Consider the following 22,525-nt stretch of genomic DNA (forward strand, 5'->3'; position numbering starts at 1 on the left):
TTCTCTTGCTATTTTCCAGAAGACATTAGCATACCTATTGTCAATTCTGAGCTTGGAAAGCCTGACCCATGAATAAAAACAGCAAAAATCAAAGGCAAAACTTTGCAGGTACTACTATTTTTCCTTCTGTTGGGCTACAGTAATACAGTTTCTTTCAGAGCATAGAAGCAAACATGCAAGTTACCTTATCCTTACTGGATACTTTATTGATCTATCAGACATTGAATTCTTTCCAGAGCTGGGAAAGGATAGGGTACCAAAGAAAAAGATACAAACTGTGGTTGAAAGAGGAAAGAACTACTGAGCTTTTGCTGACTTGGTTTCAATTCGTAAGTCATGATCCACAACTGCATCTTTATGACTAAGCCTGGAGAATTGAGCTATGGACATTCCCACACCCATATTTCTTTTTGGCTGGTGTCTGATGAAAGCCAAGGGCAACCCAATCAGTGCTCATCATGTTTTCTGCACAAGTATATTTATCTCAGCAATAATTTTTACAGCGTTGACCACAGCAAGCTGCAAACAAATAACCTGGTGGTTACCTGAATTTTAGCCAACCCTGGGAGATACCAAGAGAAAATAGACAGCAGCTGCAAATACCAGGAGTCTTTGATTATTGCTTCTATAAATTAGAAAGTTGGTAAGCTACATAAGATTATTCAATAGACCTAATGGGAATTTAACTATAGCTATAAGAAATATCCTACTATCATGACTAATTCATCAGCTTTCTGTTAAAATAAGCACCCCTAATTGCACTATACAGTGCACTCTCTATTGTGCTCTATGTGAGTCACATCATGATGCCATTGGAGTACTGGTTGCAGTGTAAGGATATTTTTGTTGAATTTTTGCCATCTAAGTTACTCAACCTTTTGGCCAGGCTCTAAGGTACATAAGTTACTCAACCCAAATCCTGTACTATAGTGTACAGGGCTGTTACATTAAGGACCTGTTACACTATGACATTCAGACTCCTCTAGCCACAGGCAAATCCTCTGGAGAAGAAAACGACAGAGATGCACTCAACTGCCGAAAGAGACTGCGTATTGATTTATAGACTTTGTCAGCAATTACTCGCACTGTCTTTGATTTCACTGTAGGTCTAATTGAAAAGGGTTTTCGCTCTTTTTTTTTTTTTTGGCTTTGCTCTTCAGTGACTGCCTGCAGGGACATCCTAATCAGGTATTATTAACTTAGTTTGTAATTATAAAAATAATCAAAAGATTTCAAGATTATGACCACATAAAGGCCAATAAGCAGGAGGAAATGGGACTGTGAGAGACAAATGTAATTTAGAAGCCACATGGAAGTTAAAAATAAGCATTTCTGAAAACATGTATGATGAAAGAATCATTCTAAATGCGCATTAGGTCTTGCATTCAACTGGAGAGAGGCTATAAAATAAAGCAATTATTCAACAGTTTTGGATGAATCAGTAATTTTATTATGAAACATACTTTCCAGTAACATGCTTTAACTTGGAATTACTCGTTTGGTTTCTCTAACTTTTTGTGCAACCTAACTTAAATAGAAAAGAGAAACACTGCTGGGTCTCGGCAACAAACCTTAATGAACCAGCTGATGCAAGCAAAAGTTTTGGTGTATATTTATCTCATTGACATATAAATAATAATAATAAAAAAAACCAATCCAGCTGACTACTCTCTAGTAGGGCTAGCATTGACTTTGACCTGGGAAATCATGTACTTCCAGCTATGTAGGCACTGTGATCCCATCTCTCTCTGAATCATTTCACACAGGGAGGCCCAGAGAGTTTCCTGGGAAACAGAAGACCAGCAGGACACCAAGCCTCCTGGTGCTCCTCTTGAGTATCAATTACTCAGCTGCTATCAGCAGACATGTTTCCAAACTTAATCTGTTTACTCTTCTGGTCAAATTATCTGTATCCTTCAGTTGGTTAAATTCAGTCCACATTTGTGGCTTATAACTGATTCATCACCCCATTTTTCTTACCTTGTAACTGTGCATCTTTTTTACCTGTGCCCCTGCACTATCTGCTGACTTAGACACAAGGCGTTAGAGACATCTACCACATGTGGGTGACTTTAAATCACCTATTTTTTCCCATGATAACTACGTTTCTGTTAAGATTCTCTACCTCCCCCCAAAAATCCAAGCAAAGGGAAAAATATCAGACACAAAACTTACATCACCTTACTCTGAAGGAGACTGGAATAAGGAACTAATGAGTATGGATTATTATGCAACATGTGAGAGATCAGATGTATTGTTGCTTAAACACAAAATATATGGAAAAATCTACTTGCCAGTGGGTTGGAGAAGGCCTCTTTTTCAAAGATAAGAAATCAGCTGAATCATTTTCTCAGATGAGATGTTTGGACTTAGGTATTCTCTCTTTTAAAAGAAGTAAAAGCTAAAGTAAAAACTAGTGAATGGGACAAGGTCAGAACAAGTAGAGAATAAGAACAGCAATGATGATGGGACACCTGCCTGCCCAGGTGAAAAAGTGCTGCAGTGATCGGGGACCGGGGTGCCTGTCCAGGCACAGTGCTAGGCGATGGCTGCTCACTGGGTCCTTACTGTCCTGGTGTCTGAGAAAGGCTGTGCATCAAGGTGTGGATGATCCCTGTGCTTTTAGGCATCTTTACATTTCCAGTCACTCCTTTTGCATGCAGTGGGCTGGATTGAGGAAGAAGTATAAATGACAGCTAGAAGTACCTTTGCTCCAATCAATTTTCCTGTTTAGCACCCTGCTTTTCAATAGCATTCCTTGTTTCCTCCATGTTCCTCGGGGAATCAATGAGGACATCACTCTGTTAGATCACACTGAGATAGAGAACTGCAAGGGACATCCTCCATACAGAAAACCCCAGGAAAGAACTCTCACTTCTACAGACTGTGGTATTGGGGTTAACAGAGGCTTCTTTGCCTTGAAAGAGTGATGAGGAAAACTTCACTATGCTTGCTTGTTTCTTGCAAGTATTTTAAACAATATCAGTCCTTAGTTTCAATGTATAGTATCCACATATGAGGACACATTCATTAATATGCATGCATATATATGAAGGATCTTGGAAAAATTCATGGAAAATGCATATCATGATAAAACTGTGCATGAGTTTCAAAACTTTTAAAAATAGAATAGATAATAATATCTCAAAAAGTTATTTAATTGAGAAACAGAGAGAGAGACAAATGCATGGTGAGCTCCCATTATCTGGCTCACTCCCCAAATCCTGGTCATGGCTAGGGCCAGAAGCGGCAGCCAAGATCAGAACTGAGGTCTGCCAGTGGAGTCAGTTGCTCAGTGGCTTGAGCCATGACCATAGCCTTCCAGGGTATGGATTAGCAAGAGGCCAAAGTCAGGAATCAGGGCTAGGTACCAGATCCAGATACTCCAGTATGAGATACAAGTCTCTCAGCCAGTGATTTAACCAGGAAGCCAAACACTCACTCCCAAACTTGTCTTTTCATTTTGTTTTCCCATGAACTTACTGAAGTACCATTTTATATAAAAATGTAAATACCTGTTCTCAAGTTCCAAAGACTGAATATCATTTTCAAACTGTATCTCTTATCCCTAAGTAACATGTTTAACCAAAACATAACCCATTTTTACATCACTTTACATCATTTTTACAAACATGTCTTGGTTTCTCAATCCACATGAAGTGCTCAGGCCTGTTGCAGTGTCTCACTCGGGAAGCCCCATGAGTCAGCTGCTCGGTGTCTGAGATGATTTCTTAGTGGCCCTAGCTCTAAAGCAACCATTCTCCACAACCCTCCTTCCACAGCCCCTTTCAGTGGCTTCCATCAACACGAGTGTGATTCTACGTGACTCCAGTCTGCTGCTCTATCAATTATGATCTCATTAAGGCAGAGTGGAATGGAAAGGGGGCAAGGCAATTCTTCAAAAGAAGAGTTAATGCTGTGTCTTACCTTACAGAAATTAAAATTATGATAAAACTAAAAGGCAAGTTGAAAGAGCATCTAACCGATGCAAGGAAAGAGGAACAATGACTACAACAGTTATCAGGAGTATATAGAAAAGCACCTACAACCTAAGCCCACTTTAATAAATGTATACACAAAAACGTAACAAGGTCTGAGTGGTATCATTCTAGTGTCTTGGAGCTTATTTGTTTGTTTGTTTTCTAGTTACTTTGGCTAAGGGAAAGACAAAAACCAGAAAAAAAAAAACCTAAATGCAAAAGCATAAACCAAACACTCAAAGAACTGATACCAACAAGATAGTTCGGCCTATAAAATATATATAATGAAAATACTGAGAACATACAGATTATGTTAGTAATAAATAAGAATCAGCAGACAAAAATGCTTCTTGACACTGACAATGCAAGAAAAACTCTTTAAGATAAAATTTTCCTAAATAGTAAAAATTAAGAATAATGAATAACAGGGACAAGCATTTGACCTAGAAGTTAAGATGCTGGTTAGGATGCCCAAGGCCCTCATCAGAGTGCTTAGACTTGGCTTCTGATTCCAGCTTCCTACTCAGGTGCACCCTGCAAGGCCATAGTGATGGCACTGGTAGTGGGTTCCAGCCACTCACGTGGGAGACTGCAGTTGGTTCCTAGGTCCAGGCCTTGGCTCACATTCATTATAGACATTGGGGAACTGAACCAGCAGATAGGAGATCCTATTCACTCTTTCCCTATCCTTCTTCCCTTCTAAACACACACACACACACACACACACACACACACACACACACACACACACACACACACACACACACACGAAATCTCTAGTAGCAGTATAAATGCATGAATATTCAGTATGTTGAATTTGCTCTTTACTTTGAATTACACTACAGGATCAAACTCAATCTGAAATCCTTGGAGATGTATTTCTTACTTCAGAATTCTTACAGAACTTGGATAAGAGAGAAAGTACATGATGTACATACTGAACTTCCAGGCAGGTGAGGGTCAGTCTCCATTATCAAATGTAACATCTCTGCAGTTTAACATGTAGATATTTCTGATTACAGTTCTGTTACAAAATTAGTTCTTGCTATATGTTTTATTATATATATTGTATCTTGTTATAGTATGAGCTATAAACAAACTGAGGGTTTTTGGAAGTTCACACATTTTGGAACTGCTAAGGAATTCTGTACTGTTAACAAAATCCACCTAGAACTCAATTTGGCCACAGACTTTAAAAATTTGACTTAAAAAGTTTATATATTTTGACCTACTTTTGGAGGGACAAAAAATAGAAATAGAGAAATAGAATAATGCACATAGATATTAAAACTTGTAGTTATAGCAATAAAATAAAATTGGCATGAAGTATACAACAAAGCAAAGGTTCTATTATGGGAAATCAAATAAACGCACAATATATGGCCATAAAACTCATGGGATATGAATGATTCACGAAAAGGCTCATTACTTACTATTGAATGAAATATAGTCAAGACATAAAACTTTAAACTCAATGTGATATTAACTAAAACAATGCATACATTTTCAGGAAAGTAGAGAGGCTAGCATTAACTAACAGTGAGTTAAGACCCCACTTGTAACTCTGGCATCCCATATGAGTTCCGGTTCTTGTCCTGGCTATCCTTTTAATCCAGCTCTTTGCTAATGGCCCGGGAAAAGCAGAGGAAGAGAGCCCAGTGTTTGGGCTCCTATTACCCACATGTAAGACCTGGATGATACTTCCAGCTCCCAGCTTTGGCTTGGCCCAGCCACTGGCCACCCACCTGGGGAATAAACCAGTCAGTGCATGAAGGACCACTGTCTCGCTTCCTTTCTATATAGCTCTGGCTTTTAAAATAATAAATCTTTTTTTAAGTAAAAAGAAGACTTGAAAATAAAACTCTGAAATTGTAATAATGATTGCAACTAAATTTTGGAATCAAGTGTGATTTTTATGTTAATACTTATAACAAATACATAAAATAATTCAATTTTTTGAATGTGTCTTTTAACATATAAACCCCTGGCAGGAGAACAAGCCCAGGAAGTACAGACAGAGGGAAATACTCTGGTTGGCCCTTACCCTTACACCACCACTTTTTGGGGGACGTTTGGCCCATGTTTGCTGAAGCAGAAGAGATGGTGGTAGGGGGCAACAGCTACGCTCTGGGCAATCAGCCATGACTTACTTGACACCTGCTGAAAAGCTCATCACAGGGAAGAAGAGCCCATCTGTGTTGAAGTTCTCAAACATCCCCTGCACAGGCTGCCCATTGATACGGAAGGAGATGCTGGGCACTCCAAGGTCAAGGCAACAGCTTACCACATCTTCTGACTTGAGGAGGTGCTGGTTGGTGGAAGCCACAGCTCTGGGTATCCGTCCTGACAATCAAAAAAAAAAAAAAGGCAAGAAAAGGCAATGGAATTTTTGCAGTTTTTTAACAAAGGGAGGAGATGTCAGAAGCCAAAAATGGAGATTGGGGAGGTGTGATTGATACATATGAGATATGGATAGGTTATTGTATTTGAAACACAACTTTTCTGCCTATGCAAAGATTTCCTTATGAGTGGGCAGGCACCACATCTGAGATGAGCCAAGTGCTGGGAAAACTTTCAAGTTGCTACTAGTGAGAACAAACAGGAACTCAGCATGCTCAGGATGTGCTCTGAGTCTGGATTGGTGTCTGAATGAATGTCATGCTTCTCTTCATTAAGGTCTTTGGGATGGTGGGCGACAGTTGTGGGGTGTTTGTGCACACATGGGCTCCTCCTTAGCCACAGGCACACAAAGAATTGATGTCTCCAATTTTCTCCACCTGCCACTCCAGGATTCCTACAGATGCTAGCAAAGCAAAGAATGGCAAGGCCATCTAGCCAGTAAACTGTGCACCTGTTTTAAAGAACGTCATTACTTCAGGGATGTAGGAAAACACATCAACTTTGTATTAAGGACTTAAGCATTTTTTCCCTCATATCTCTTTCATGAAATGATTGAACATTTCCTGACTTAAAATAAGGAGAAAAATTACTTCTCTCATTTCAATCTTGTACCTTATTCTGGAAAAGCTAAAAGCAAATGATCATAACCACTCCATCCATCCTCCTACCAGGAATATATTTTCTTTCAGAAAAAAAGAAATGAGTGGGGCAAAACTTATAGATATTAAAATAGAGTTTCAAATAGAAAAGATACCTTGTTTCTTGATTACAGAAGAAACATACAATCATTATATGTATACTTTATATAGAAAGGTATAAAAAAAGGAGTCTAACTGCAAAAGAATGCTTTTAGTCTTACACACACCAATTGAACACTGGAGTTTTTAATGCATCATTTTCTACTAATCATACTACATTTCACTGTTTAAGAAAGTCTTGGAAATCATATTTTAATCACTTTACAATATGCCATAAGCTAACTTAAAAATACCTTATTGATATTAGTCATTTGTAAATGTTACACCTATACATGTCTTTGCTAAATAACATTTGTAACATCAGTTCAGAATAACTTAGAGTTTTTCATGGTTATTCTACTAACAGATTCTAAACAAAGCAGCACGTTTTACAACTGTGGAAATACTACCCTCTCCTTAAGCAATATTAGGTAACTTCTCTCGAATTATTCTGAGTGACTAACACCATCATCCTGCATTCCCCCAGTTCTTTCCAGCCAGCACTGAGGCTCCACTCTCTGCTAGATACTGAGCCTGACATTGGGCAGCAAGGACAGAAGAGCCTGTTTCCAGTCTCATGATGTTTATTCTCTGGTGGGTGAAGGACCCCCAAATAAAAACTAGAATACAGTATGATAAACACTAGAATGAAAATGCACAGTGTTGTCTAGCATGGAAAAAGCTCGAAGTCTGCTCAGGAACATTGCGGCAATTGGAGTCTTGGAGAGGGAAAGAGTAAAAGTGGTGTATTATGTGCTTGTAAAATGCCTGGGGTTTGGGAAATCTAGAAGGTGGAGCTGGATAAGGTTTGGGTGAACAGGACATGGTGGCACTTTAAAGTCACATGGGAGCACAGAACTTGGACCACATGCATAGCACAAGGGCTACAGCATACAATGAAATTCCTACTGACAAATTAGTCTGGGGTGACCATAAGTTCTGTTTTTCTAACTTTAGTACTTTGATTCCCTACTGAGAATTAGACGCAAGTCCTTTATTATGAAAGTCATAGCCTAAAATTATTTAAAAATAGAACAAAACAGCCAGAATGGAGGAGCATGTAGGTTTGACATGTTTTTAAATGTCTTCATTTGGCGAGCCTGGGTCCTCCCAGCTCACTGTGCAGGGTTTAGATATTCCAGATCCCAGAAATTTTTCTTCCTTCTGTTCAAGGCTGTTATGAAAGAAACCTATGATATTAAAACTCAGCAAGGCTTGCTATAATTGTCTCTTAAGATTTTTTATTTCCCCATTGAAAACAATCTTTCCTACAAACAATGCCTCTTTCTTGCATTAATTTACCTTCTGGAAAATATCACTGTCGTCACTTGAGCAAATCTTAACAGATTTCCGGGAATTTGGGTACACCATGAAGTAACTGCAATTCCACCTTGCACAATTATGTTTACAAGTACCCAGATCTCTGCAGTCCCAAAACTCAAATTATGAGGTTCCCGATCTTTCTAGAACCAAATAAGCCAGAACGCAGTGGGCGATGCTCAACTGTGACTCTAGAGTCCTTTCTTCCCCTCTTCCCACGGTCCACTGCAGACTCCTCAGCTGGCCTGAGCCCCGGCCATGGGAGATGGAAAGCAGCTGCCATGGGGGATGTTCTCCATCTACAGCATAGCTCAGGTGATGCCAGAAGCTATCATTGGCTTTATGTTGCCTTTACTAATGCACTGCTGCCAAGGGCCTTCCAGAAGAAAGATGGTTGGCTGATGATCACTGCCACTGCCTTTTACCTTCCACGTACTAAGAGACTGGGCCCAGTCATACGCCTCCTTCAGAACACTTGTTAATATCATCTGTAGACAGCTTGGATTCACAGGCTGAGTCTATTTTTAAAAAGCAGGCCTGGTCGAGAACATGGCATCAGGGCAGATATTTAGAAACTAAAGGAAGACTGTTGACAATCCTGCACAAATGAGAGCACCTCAGAAACTTTGTGCAGGGGCTGGCACAACGGGTTAGGCCACCACCTGAGTTGCTGCCATCCCATATGTGATTCAGCTTTCATCTCAGGTGTTCCGTTTCAGATCCAATTCCTTGCTAATGTGTCTGGAAAAGTGGCAGAGGAAGGTCCAAGTGCTTTGGTCCCTGCACCTATGTGGCAAACCCAGATGGAGTTCTAGGCTCCTGGCTTTGGCCAGACCCAGCACTGGCCACTGAAGCCAGTTCGGGAGTAAAACAAGAAATGAAAGACCTCTCCCTGGCTCTCTCCCATAGAAATGTAGTTGTTATTGCTTCTTTAAATTCTAGAAACGTTAATTACCAGTCTAATGCAAGAAAAATAAGGTAGAACATTGTAGAAATATACTTCCCCAGATTTAGGAGAATATGGACAATTTTAGCACTGAGGGCTGAGATCCAAAAGTGATTTCAGATCTTTTTCCTCAATAAAAAAATTGTTTCCTCTATTGAAAGTGATCAAAAACATACACTTTCAATGAAGCTTAATGTATTTGATCAGAGCAACCAACTGATAGGTGATGCTGTAGAATGTTAATGCTACTATATTTGAGAGTTTTTCTAGGATCAGCCTAACAATTCCTTAAGATTTCAGGAACTGTGTCTGATCCAAGTGTCCATCCCCTGAGAGACTGGGGAGTTCCATTGCCTCCTTTATTCTGAAGAAGAAATGAAATATCCCTTGATTTAGAGGTCCTGCACAAGGCTATCCCAAGGCCAGCATTGTAAGATCAAAGAACAGGCCATTTAATCACCTGCTGTACATCTTCACATTAGGTCAGAAATCTATTATTGCAGGATTTAGCATCTTCTGATGAGTGATGTAAGCAATTGAAAACAGTGCCGCTCAGCATTTCCATGGCCCCAGGCAAATGCAGGGTGTGGCATTATAAATAAACACAAGTATTTAGGTTCTGGGAGGAGAGAGGATCTGAAGGCATACAATGTTGATATCCTTCAGCTACTCCTTGGCTTGTTTTCACAAGCCCTGTAGTTGGAAAGCTGTAAGTCTCAGTAGGTTATGTTGTGAGAGCTATGACTCATCTTGGTAGGGAGTCAAGCTCATGGTGTGAGTTTGGCATGGCTAAACTACCCTGTTGAGTCAGTAGTCCTAGGAAGTCCAGAAACCCAGGTTTACTCCATTCACTCACTTGTCTCACTAATCTCCTAGAAAGGTGAGATCCTTTGCTAATATTGCAGGGAGGAAAGTGGCTATGAAACTGTGCCCTAGCCAATCCTGCAATCCTGCATTACAGGCTGCCCTGAGTTGGAAATTGAGTTCTAGCCACCATGCTAGGGGTTGCATCAGGAGGAGAGGGTGATAGCAGCTCAAGAAAACAGTCATTCCTGCAGAAGCAAAAATCACAGAGGCTCAGCAGAGCCAGGGATCTGTAGTGAAGGCTGGGGGATGTTTCCAGAGCTGATGCCTGAAACTGACCTCCATGGCTTAGAGAACTCTTTTAAAGCTGCCTCACCCATACAGAGACAAAGCTCATTCAAGCTCCCTGGGTGTCACTTTCAAATTTCCCTTCCCCTTTACTACTGGACATGGGCATTGCTGGGCGACTTTAACTGGGGTAGTCTCAATGGCCTTGAATTAAAGTATCCAAAGGCTCTCAAATCAGCTTTTATGATTACACTGGGTTTCACACACAATGAGGGGTAAAAGGAAACCACATTTTATGGGTTTCTAACATACTTCAGAGGCTTTATACTTCTTCTCACTTAAATTTCATAAGAGCCTTATAGTGTCTACATTTTACCAAAGAAAACTGGGTCTCAGATTAAGTAATTTGCCTAATGTCAGAAGCTAGTAAAGTGGCAGAATTAGAATTCAAATCCAGGCTTAACTCCAAATTCACATTACTTTTTTTCTTGATTTCTTTTTCTGTTGACAAAGTGTTGGGGACACTGCAATTCTCCCCAGGTATTGTAATATCTCTACTACAACATCTGTCAGGCCTTAATAGATAAGTCAAAGGCCAACTCAAGGCAGTGGCTTAATTTATGCATGCAGATAACTCTGATGTTAATGGAGCTGGGCATTTAAATCCCAAGAAAGAGGAGGAAAAAATGGCATCAGTGATTTCCAACATCTTTTCCTAACCACCATTTTCTCCCTCCTAGAGTAAGAGAGTTTTTTTTTTTTCATCAGACAATTACTCCTCCATCAGATAGCCTGAAATTCACTGTGTCCTGGTGGGAGTCATTAACTGAACCCTTATTTCTTGAGCCAGAGCACACACTGACATATTTACTTGCACAGCCTTCTGCAAGACAAATGATCCCTGTGTCCTGCTTGGAGAAGTCAAAATGGTACGCAGATCCAAGGAAGTTTGGGTTTTAGTGAGAACAAAGATGTAAATCTTACAGATATTGGTTTTTCTACATCTCATTGGATATCACCTTGCGTGTTCCTGTTAGCAATTTTGAGTAATGCTGGAAACCACAACTAGCCTTTGAAATATGAGTCACTAGCCCACTTCTCCCATCTCAAATAGCGACTGCCAGTGATGACCTGTAGGGGCTTGGACTATTTGGCTTCCTTGCCTTTATAGACAGAGGAAAGAAGGCATGAGGAGGCGGGATGGGGCACTGCACTGTCCTGGAACGATATATAATTAGATGGGACTTAAGTTATGAAATACAGAGAGAGAAAAGGGACGAAAGGAGGGCTGAAAGGGAAGAAGGCAAGAGAGGGGAAAGATGGAGAAAGACAATGTGCAAATGACAGCCATTATGGATGTGCCATAAGTTTGTTCTCTGCTTCTAAAGTCAGTAATATCTTCATTCTCTCAAGTTCACAGATGGAGACAGGGATGCCGTAAGTGTTCCATGTAAGTACTAGACAATCTTGAAAACACTAAGCACATTCGTTTTTCTTTTAAGAATCACTGAATTCTCTTTGAAGGGTCCGGATATGCCTCACATTTCCTTAGCCAGTCTCTGTGGAGTCTTGCTTATACACAGCATGGGCTCAGGAGGACAGGAGCAGCAATCAGCAAACAACATGGAAAGGGTAGCCACAAGTCAGTACCAGCCACCTCTCACCCATCCCCCAATTTAAGCTCATCAAACTCAGGAGCTGTAAATGTGCAGGAACATACTGATTCTTCCCAAATCGATTCTGCAGAGACATCCTTCTGAGAGCCTGATAACGCCCGAAGATGATCTCAGCAGAAAGATACAAGTATATAGCCCAAACTGAGCAGCTCCATGATGACAGTATGAAGACTAAGAAAGGCATGCCCCTGTTCAAATAAAGAATTAGGGAAGGCTAATTAGGGAGGAGGGGAGGACCAGGAGACTCTCACTTCACCCTATCCCACCATCCTGCCATTCTCCACCTGCTCTCCTCTATAGCATACTGCCCCCTAGCAAACAGTGCAAAACAGGGGAGACTGTTTTATCATCCCCCAAATGATCCAGGATAAATAAGAACATAAACAAATCATTTGATGACATTCCACAAAAGTTTGACTGTTGAAAATGAATGCAAAACAATAGATTATTTCCTTTTTTAAAAACTCACCATACTGAGTCATTGAAAATAAATACTAAACACAGGACACACATCATTAACACACAAGCTGACTCACTTAATAATCACCACCAGGCAACTGGATTTTTGGTCTGAAATCTAAGAGAGCAAGGAAAGTTTACACAGTCCCTAGTTGGAAAAGAAAATATATAAGTTGGACTTACAGATTTTTCCCTCATACTGGATTTAAGGAAGAATGTATGCCATGGTTAAAGAAGCCCACAACACAATGCTTACTTAAGTGATTTTTACAAGAGAAATAGTAGTTCCAACTGCAGTTCTGCACAAAACAGAGAAAAGACAATCCCTGCCTAACAGACAGAACACAACTCCTGTTGTGGTGAAAGCCTGGGACTGTGCCCTGCATTACCACCCAGACAGAATTATTCTACTTCTCCACACACATGTTTGGGAAAAGCATCAATATTTATCTTAAACAGCCAATTATTTGGGGCGGGGGAAAGAGGTTAGCACCTAAATGTGTGGGACACTGATCCAGGTATTTTACAAATTGTATCATGTAAGAGCAGACTATTGAGTTAGGAGATGGGCCCTTCCCAGCGTGACTTAGTAAATTACTTCAAAGTGTCAGTTTGGGCATCTGTAAGAGGACACCAATATCTTCTACCTCAGAAAGTCTCAGGATAAGATGAAATAAAAATGTACAAAGCATTTGGAACTCACCATTTAGTAGGTAGATTTTGAGTATCACCCTGCCTGTCTGCTCAGATAACAATCATATGCAAGGGGGATAGTGCAGATAAATGATAAACTAAAAAAAAAAAAGTGAAGTGATCTGCATTAGACTCTACTAGGAACCGTCAGCGTAATGGTGTAAATGAGTCTCTTCTAAGCCTGATGTTCATTTCACCTAACTGCTGAATTAGGTGACACTCTATCATTTTAACTTTAAGTGGCAATTTTAGCTTGAATAATTTGAGTTTCATTGACTTTCAGGAACAGATGAGGGGCCCAAGTTTGGATAAAAATACTTACCGGACCACAGGTGAAGTCCATCAAAACCATAGGAGTATAGGTCGTCACCAACACCATTGCCTCCCCATCCTTCTCCACCTCCTGGGTATGGGGCGTAGCCCGAGGAGGAGGCCCAGCCCACTCGCAGGTGTGTGGGCTCTGCTGTGAGGAAGGGGTCCACCTGATCAATGATGAGCTCGAAGTACCACTTTTTGTACTGGGCTGAGCCCTCAGCGACTCCCAGGAAGATGTTTGGTCGGATACTGCAATTAAACACAGTGTGGGGTAGCACCGATACATGCTTAAAAACTCAGAAAATAAGCTGAATTTAAACACAGGAGGCAATGCCCAGTTAAACCTAACAGCATTTTTTTTTTCATATTAGCCAGAAACAGAAAAAGCTTTGAGCTTTCCACACTTGGTCAAGTTCTTTATGAGGCATCAGGGCAATGTAAATTCATTATGAAATATACAGGATGAGACTAAAATATTCTATTCAAAGTAACAAATATTTAGTGAGTGCCAAGTATAGGTAATGATGGAGAGAATCTTATCCTGCATTTTAAGATTATTTTAAGACTAAAAACTTTTTTTTTTCCTTGTAAGTATAGCCTATTGCCTGCCTACCTCTATCTTTGGGCAGTTTGTTTTAAATACACTCATTTTCCACAACAGCAGCTTTGTCACCTAAGCATTATTAATAATGGTCCCTTACAGACATTTGGAGTTCACTATTACACAACCTTGTTAAGGGCAAGAGGATTCAACGTATTCAGCAAGGTGGTTAAAAGCATGTGGCAGACCACTTAGGGTGGTCTGATGTTTTGAAAAGCTCTTGGGATGTGGCTATGTCCTATTTTGAATGAGGAAGCACCAAGAAGTTGGTGTGATGGTTCATGTCTGTGAACCACTCTCTTGTTCACAGGGAAGGTTTTTTCTCATGCCAACATGGATTTAAGGGAAGATAGAAGGCTGAAAGTGGCTAGATAACACCCAGGCCCAGTAAGTCCATGTGACTCACATGTGGCCACATGTATGCACCAGCAGACTGGTGACCACTTGGGGGTCCACGCAGGGCAGCACAGCTGTCACAAGGAGGTGTGGGGCAAAAACACCAGATGATACCAGATGATACATGAAAACATACGAACATCACAGGATATCTATTCTGTTAACTCCTTTTAAAAAATAAAAAAGTTGGCATATTGAAATAAATCACATTATGAAGAAAATACAAGAGCTGAGCTGTTTAAGTAAAACATGACAGGCTACTCCAGGTCAAACTCTTTAACATTCAGAGTACATTTGTTCTATCCACTTCAAAGGAAAAGTTTGAAATACTTTTGCTAATGTGCTAATGTGGTTGGAATATGAGGCCCTAGTCAAGAAAGGGCACATTTGCCTGGCTTTGTTGTGTAGGCTTGCCATCATCATGGAAACTACAGGTGAACGATTCTGGAGCCCACACTGGCCCTGTGTTTCCTGCCTGGAGATGAGATGGGTAAAAGGGCTCAGCATTTGGAATGATGCTGGTGCTCTCACCTGGTCACATCATTAATCAGTCTTGTCTGCAGGAGCAGGTTTCTCCTGGGTAGCAAGTTGTCACAAATCAGGTTTTGGTTGGCTCTCACTGCAACCCCATTGCAGAGACAGAGGGAACACAGGACATCCAGAACCTGCAGCAGAACATACCCACCAAGCATCAGGCCTACAGAAGGGCATAAAGGTTAGGACTCAAGCACCTAAGTACCTGAAGATAGCAGGAAGAGTGAGGGTGAAGGAAGAGTGATGGATGGAGAACCAGCTCAGAACCACAACATGACCAGACAGGGAGGGGTGATACCCCAGGGTCTGTTTCTTTTCAGGGATATGAGGCAGAACTTCTTTATAACCCCTCTGATTAGTTGTTGTATTCCTAACCTCCCACCTATGCATGCCACCTATGGTTATTGTCCAAACACAGATTTTAAGAGTTTGAGCTTTGTAGATAGATGGCCTACATTACGAGCTAGGGTGTGGCGAGGCACCTAGGGCACATGACTCAGGCACCAGTCATGTTTGGAGCCATGGAAATAGTTGGGGGTGAGAAGATGAAAGATCTTGAAAAGGCTTCACACTACAGTCTCATGCTTTCCCCAGCCCTGATGGTGCCCTGCACTGAAGGCTAGCAAGTGCTGTTACTACTCTTCATAAAAATCTATTGAGAGCCACCCGCCCCTCCCCACAATGGGATTCTAAAATCCTTCTATGCTAGGGATAATGGTGGGAGGACTTCTGTTCTTGGGTTTCTGGCTGCAACAGCAATGAAAACTCAATGATACCCTTCTGACTTCCTGGAAATAAGGATCCAAGCTATTTTACCTGCTCTGCTCCTTCCAAGAGGGAGAACAGCAAATATACAAGAGATCAGGTGACCAAGGAATTCAAGGGATGTGTCACCAAACTGTTTCTGCTCTTGTTTCCTGGCTGCTGGGAAGAGGCTGCAGTCCCTGCACCCCACCCTCATGCCAGCCACTCCTCTGTCCTGTCTCAGGCTGCTGCAGCCTTGTTTATTCAGATTTTGTGTTCCTTCCATGGCAGAGCAAACTGTGCCAGGCTAGCCACGTCCCTCTTTCTTCTTGCCACCAGGAGGAATGTGCAAATGGCAGTTGGTAACATCACAGCAATGATGTGGCAGGTGGCAGTGACCGAGGTGAGCAGTTGCATTTCAATCTTTCCAAGTGGCCACTGAAGACTTTCTGCTGCTTGGGGTTGGGGAGCTGCAGGTTGCTGACAGCGCTTCGAATCCATAATTCTCCCAAACCAATTTTCTTCCTGACTCCCTGAATGTCAATTTTGTTGCAGATAAATACAAAACACATTTATGGGACAAGCAGAAGAGAATCCCAAAGGCAGTTTTACGGAGGACTCTTACCATTAGCCCTCTGTGAAAGATATCAACTGTGGAAACTCAAAATCCAGAGGACAATTTCTCACACTAAGAAAAGAACCATAGATGGCCAGGAAATTAAATACTTTTCATCCAGCCTATCGCACATTTTCATCTGTTTTGCCTTGGAGTGATAGTTGTAGAAGCCTTGCTATCACAGCCAGAGGAAAAGCAGAACTTAATCCAAACACAACAGGAACAAAAAAGCAAGAAGAAAGACTCTGAATACAGCAGAGAGCCTAATGGAGCAGTTCCTCATCTCTAAACAAATGATGCCATGAGGAATCACAGTTAACACTGTTTAGACTTTTAAAAGGCATTTGAGTAAACAGCAGGATAGAGCACATTTCTCTTTCTAAGTAAGTTTAAATGGTTGTTTTAAAAGAGAAAGGGAAGACCAGATGTTAGGCACAGCAGTTAAGATGCTGCTTGAGAAGTCTTTTGGAGGGCCTGGATTTGAGTCTCGGCTCTGCTCTCAACTCCAGGTTCCTGCTAATGTACACCCTGGGAAGTTGCAGGGGATGGTTGAAGCACTTGGGTACCTAGCTGGGAGATCAGGGTAGAGTTCCAGGCTCTTGGAATCAGCATGGCTCTGGTTAAGCTGTTGTGGGCTATGATCGGCAGATGAAATGTCTGTGTTTCTATTTCTATTTTTCAAATAACAAACAAATGAAGGTAAATGAGAGAAGGAGCATAGACAGGGCCAGGAACAGGCCTAGAGGTCATCTGTGCTTTGACTCCAAGAGCACCATAGTAACCTCTCTGTGGTTGGCTGGTGAGACAGGCACTGCTGAGTGTTCAGTGTCTGCTGTTCTTCCTTCTGAGCACACAAAGAGGTGACAGTCTCCTTTACAGGTATATGGGATCCTGTGCTGGGTGCTTGTCAAAGGGATGGATAGAGGTGAGGTACATCTCACTCTTTCTGTCTTGTCCCTAAAAACCTCTTTTAGAAACCTGTGTATTTGGATACCTAAGCCCAAGAATCTTCTTACTCCAACTGTGATACCTGGACCCGCAGCATTGGCAGGAATTAGGAGCTTGCTGGGAGTACAGGTGCTCAAATCCAGCTTTATTGAATCAAAGCCCTCACATTAATACCACCTGTGGAGATCCACTGGTGACTGATAAGCACATAGTGTGTGAAGCCCTGCCTTGAGGGATGCTGGAGGCACTTAGCAACCTGCATCTCTGAATGACCACAGAGAATGGAACTTGGATCTCCCCCAGTTTCTACCCCAAACACAGACTTATGTGGGAATATGCTACATTAAAAAAATGCATATTACCAATCCATAGAAACATTGCTTAGCTATTGTCATTTTGTTATTTGTAGAAGTAGCATTTTTCCCTTTCCCTTCAAGATCTATTTATTTGAGAAGCAAAGTAATAGAGTGACAGAGGGAGGTGGGATCTTTGATTTGCTGGTTGACTCTGCCAAACAGCTTTATCAGCCAAGGCTGGACCAGGTCAAAGCCAGGAGCCTGGAATTCCATCTGATTCCAGCATGTGAGTGGCAGCAGTTTTGGATCATCTTCCACTGCTTTCCCAAGCACATTAACACGGTGATGGATTAAAAGTAGGGCAAGGGCTGACATGGTGGCATAGGCAGCCCTTGATGCTGTATCCCACATGGGTGCCAGTTCATGTGCCAGCTGCTCTGTTTACTCCCCAGATTCCAGAGTATGGCCTGAGAAAGCAATGGAGGACAACTCAAGTCCTTGATTGCCTGCATCCAGCTCAGTTCAAGCCACTGTGGCCATTTGGGGCAATGAACCAATGGACTGAGGATCTTTCTCTGTCCTACTCAAGTCTTTGGGCCCATCACCCATGTGGAAGACCCAGAAGCAGTTCCTGGCTCCCAGCTTTTGACATCTCAGCTCCCGTCTTTGCAGTTTATTTGGGGGAGTGAACCAGTAGATGGAAGTCAGATTTACACACAGGAGATAGAAAGGTCTTCCATTTGCTGGTTCACTCCCCAAGTAGCCACAATGGCTGAAGCTGAGCTGAGTTGATCTGAAGCTTGGAACCTTTTCTGGTTCTCCCATTTGGGTGTAGGGTCACAAGGCTTTGGGCCATCCTTGACTACTTTCCCAGGCTACAAGCAGGGAGCTGGATGGGAAGTGAGGCAACCAGGGCTTAAACTAGCACCAATAATGGGATCCCGCTAGGCTACTGTGAAGGACCCATAAAATAAAAAATAAATCTTACAAAAAAAAAAGTAGCTAGGACTTAAGTTTGCACTCTAAGGAATAGGGTATTGCAAGTAACAACCCTCAGTGTCACAATGGTTGTCACAGAAGCAGTTTTGCTCAAAAACAAAACAAAAAACTACTAGTTGTCCTTATTCTCTTGTTCTTTTGTCAGGTCCTGTAAGAGTACCTTGTAGGCCTCAAGGAACTGATTTTGCCCCCTCTATAGATAAATGCAGAGTGTCTGTGAATGTTTTTATATTGCCCTGACTGCATGGAAACTCAGAAGAAATTTCCTGGAGCTACTGTAGCAACTGTGCAAAAGTTAGTTTGCCTGCTTGCAATCTATCCTTTCTGTAATCCAAGATTTATACTTGCTAGAGACCAACAACATTTTTATTATACATGCCTCTCACAGACGCCTTCAGACCTATGTGAAACAAAGAACAAATATTTATTTGTGACACAACTGAACTGCTTTGGAATATGGTAGCTTTGGGAGTAGACAGATGTTAATTAAAAGTCTGTGGGGAAAATTATATGACAAATGCTATAACTTTCAAAAATTATTCTCAGGGACAATATTGTGACATAGTGGGTTATTGCTGGCATCCCGTATCAGTGCTGATTCTTGTCACAGTTGCTCCACTTCTGATCCAGCTTCCTGCTAATGTACCTGAGAAAAGCAATGAAAGATTGCTCAAGTATTTGTGCTCCTGTGTTCACATGGTGTAAGGATGGGCTACTAGGCAGATAGGGCCAGGTTACTGGTAGAATGAGAAAGAAGAGGCATTTCTTTAAAAATGTATAAGACCCTTGTTTTTCCCCAAATGCTTCATTTAGCTAAACCAAACTGCAAATCTCACTTTGGAGTTTCTAGTTTTACCATAAAAATAGCAACTGATAGGCAGTTAGGTGGTGTTCCCAACGGAATGGGAATCTTGCTCCAGAGCTGCTGGTTTTATCATAAGCATGGCAAGGGAGTAGTAAGTCTCTTTAAGAGAGAGGGACATGCCTGTCATCCTCCAAAGCATTCTTAGGCCAGAATGCCAATCCCCATTCCTTTGTGTTTCCAGGTTCATTACAAGCAGGCTAAGAGACAGGGATTCCCAGGAGATTTCCATTGGTTCTGAAGTACAAGTGAGAAGGGCTTACTCACTCACATCCTTTTCACTCCAAAGAATGTATTTTTCTTTTTAACTTGTTGACCTCAAATTGGTTAACAGAGTGATGATGCCTTTCATGGAAGGTCAGGGTTAACACTATTACAGAGCGACAGTGGGAGTATAATAATTACTTCAAATATGAGTACATACTCTTGATTTTTTAAGATGTGATCAAAGGCAACATGGCATAGGGAGAAATTTCTCAATTCCACAGGTATGTAGACCTCCTTTTTTTTTTTTAAAATAACGAAGAAACATGACCCCAAAGACCCTTCAAGATCCCATACTCAAATTCTGAGGAACAATTATTTATATGGAAATGACTTCTAGTTATGTATTGTTCACTACCAAGAGCTTTTTGTTTAATTACAAAGTAAAAAACACAGAGGTAAACTTTTTCAGAGGACACTGGAAGAACAGGTTCACAGACTGCAGCTTAAGAACTACTGGAAAGATTGTAAAACTTGTCCCAAGCTGTCACGAATCAGCTGTGTGGCCCCAGAAAATGGCTTAACATCTCACGGCCCTGTCCCAGTCTTCTCTGTGCCTACATCAAGCGGAAATAACAGTTAATGCTACACCAGTGGAGCATAACAAAGACTAAGGAAGCGGCACCTAAATGCTAAGAACTGTACCTGGCAATTATTAAAAGCACAGTAAATAGCATTATCATTATCAGCAGCAGATTAGAGGATTTCTGAAGTCCCCAGTGATTCTAAAATTCTGTATATTTGTAATCACTGTCTTCATGAAAAGTTAAATGAATGGATCAGACTTCTGAAATCCTAGAACTAGAGAAAACCACAGCACTCAGTTTCTCTTCGAAAAGATATCTAATTCCAGAATCTCCAAGGGAGTATCCAAATGCATGGGAAGCAAGCCTTCACTCAAAATAAAATTTATCACAGAAAGGTCATCCTTGGGAAGTTGCCCAATGTACCTTGAGGTACCAAGATCCTGTTGCTTCCACTTTTGTGATGTTGCCAAAACATCTAAAACTAAGGTGTAAACCTTAGTTCCCCAAGACTACTCTGCTGGTGCATTCAGATTGTATCAGGTATTGATTTGTACAAAAATATTTCAGTTTACTAGGCTACATTTTTTCTCACCTGTGGAACAGACAGAACTGTGGTCAACTGAACCATTTGCCAATCACTTATGCCTTGTGGCTTTTGGCTGAGAGAAGTCATAACAAAGACGTTCTGCATTAAGTGATATCATCATAGAGAAGCCTTTGCGACATGGAAGTGGGAACATCTTTCTTGCCCCAGGGTCCCTCAAATATCAACACATGATTCAATGGTGCCTCACACTGGTGCTTGCTAATTATCCTTCCTATGTGTTATGGACAGGCAGAAACATGTTAGACCAGGGACAAGCTGGAGCTTTAAACCTGCTTTGGATTTACCACATTTGGTAAACTAATTATAGCCCCCACATATTTCTTTCTATTTTTTGTCGAGCAGTTTCACACATACTAAGCACACAGCTTTTCTGTTTCCTAATGATGTTGCATTTTATGTAGTCAGTGCTGCAGAAATAATCCTCAAATATGCAGTCCTCCAAACCATGGTGAGAGAGCCAGTTTGGCTGAGTTCTCCCCAGTGCACAGGAGCACAACTGCTGGCCCAGATGTCCACTTATGCCATCATTCTTAAAACCTAACTCCCCACCTCTGCACCCAAGTCACCTGTTCACTGACTAGTGAGCACCATAGCCACCATGACTGGTGCAAGTATGAAGTATCAGACTAAAACTCACTATATTTTAATAGACCTTCCTCATGGATCACTGTATCTGAGATGCAATTTCATAAAAAGAAACAGAATGAGAATAGATTTTATAAAAATAACATATTTACTTTGGAAAGTGATGTGGCAATGCCTCTGTCAAAATAACTTAATTCTTAAGTCACACAGCTGTTTCTTTCAAAGGGAGGAGCAGCTTCTGTTTTCTTGCTTGCTCATGGCAATGTTTATTTACTTTGTTTGAAACAGGGCAAATCTGATTTCATTGAACACCATCTATGTTGTCAACACTTCACTCACTACATTAGATTTCTGTCTTCCTTAGATAGCATGCTTTTAAGTGCTTTACTACTAAGATCCTAGTCCTTAGAGTGAGAACCAGTCCTATGCAGCTGTCCTTGTACAAAACTTAGCCAAGGACCCCACAGTGAGCTTGTCTGAAGGGCTAAGGATGATGATACGGGCATAGGAAATATGTGGAGACCATCCATGACACAGTGTGACTTGTGCTGTTGAAGCAGAGAGCAGCCTGTGTGGGGGCAGAAACAATACTTCCATGAAGGACACAATCATTCAGCAAGAAAGCAGGTGTCCCAAGAACAAGACAAAGATCAAGACAAGATTAGCAAATATAAGGAAGGAGATAAGGCAATGCTAGGTGTAGCAACTTGGGATGTTTCCAGGAGTATAACAGTCCAAAAGCTAACCACTATGCATTTGCCTCTGTATCCCCACCTGCTTGCCCTCACCAGTGCTAAAAAGCAGCTTGTTGCAACCACTCCATAAAAACTCAAGGGAATGGACCGTTGTGGTCTACACATCATGGAGTGATCCAGGCTGATAGCCTTGTGGATCAATGCTACTTCCTTTCCACAAGTGGTTACTAAGT

The 22,525-nt window shown here is 41.4% G+C and overlaps 1 protein-coding gene across 3 annotated transcripts in view; it reads right to left on the bottom strand.

Annotated features, from left to right (window-relative positions):
- RYR3 (ryanodine receptor 3) overlaps positions 1-22,525 on the bottom strand; it is a 507,269-nt gene that overhangs the window by 207,815 nt on the left and 276,929 nt on the right. For all 3 annotated transcript variants that reach the window (XM_040969180.1, XM_040969181.1, XM_040969179.1), the window contains exons 17-19: positions 15,147-15,280; positions 13,626-13,867; positions 6,131-6,323 (exon numbers count right to left, since the gene is read on the bottom strand). In XM_040969180.1, the coding sequence (XP_040825114.1) occupies positions 6,131-6,323; positions 13,626-13,867; positions 15,147-15,280 (569 nt within the window). The remainder of the gene's footprint in view (positions 1-6,130; positions 6,324-13,625; positions 13,868-15,146; positions 15,281-22,525) is intronic.

This window comes from Ochotona curzoniae, unplaced genomic scaffold (genome assembly GCF_017591425.1).
Source record: "Ochotona curzoniae isolate NIBS_2020 unplaced genomic scaffold, NIBS_Ocur_1.0 scaffold_4701, whole genome shotgun sequence".
NCBI classification, from domain to species: Eukaryota; Metazoa; Chordata; class Mammalia; order Lagomorpha; family Ochotonidae; genus Ochotona; species Ochotona curzoniae.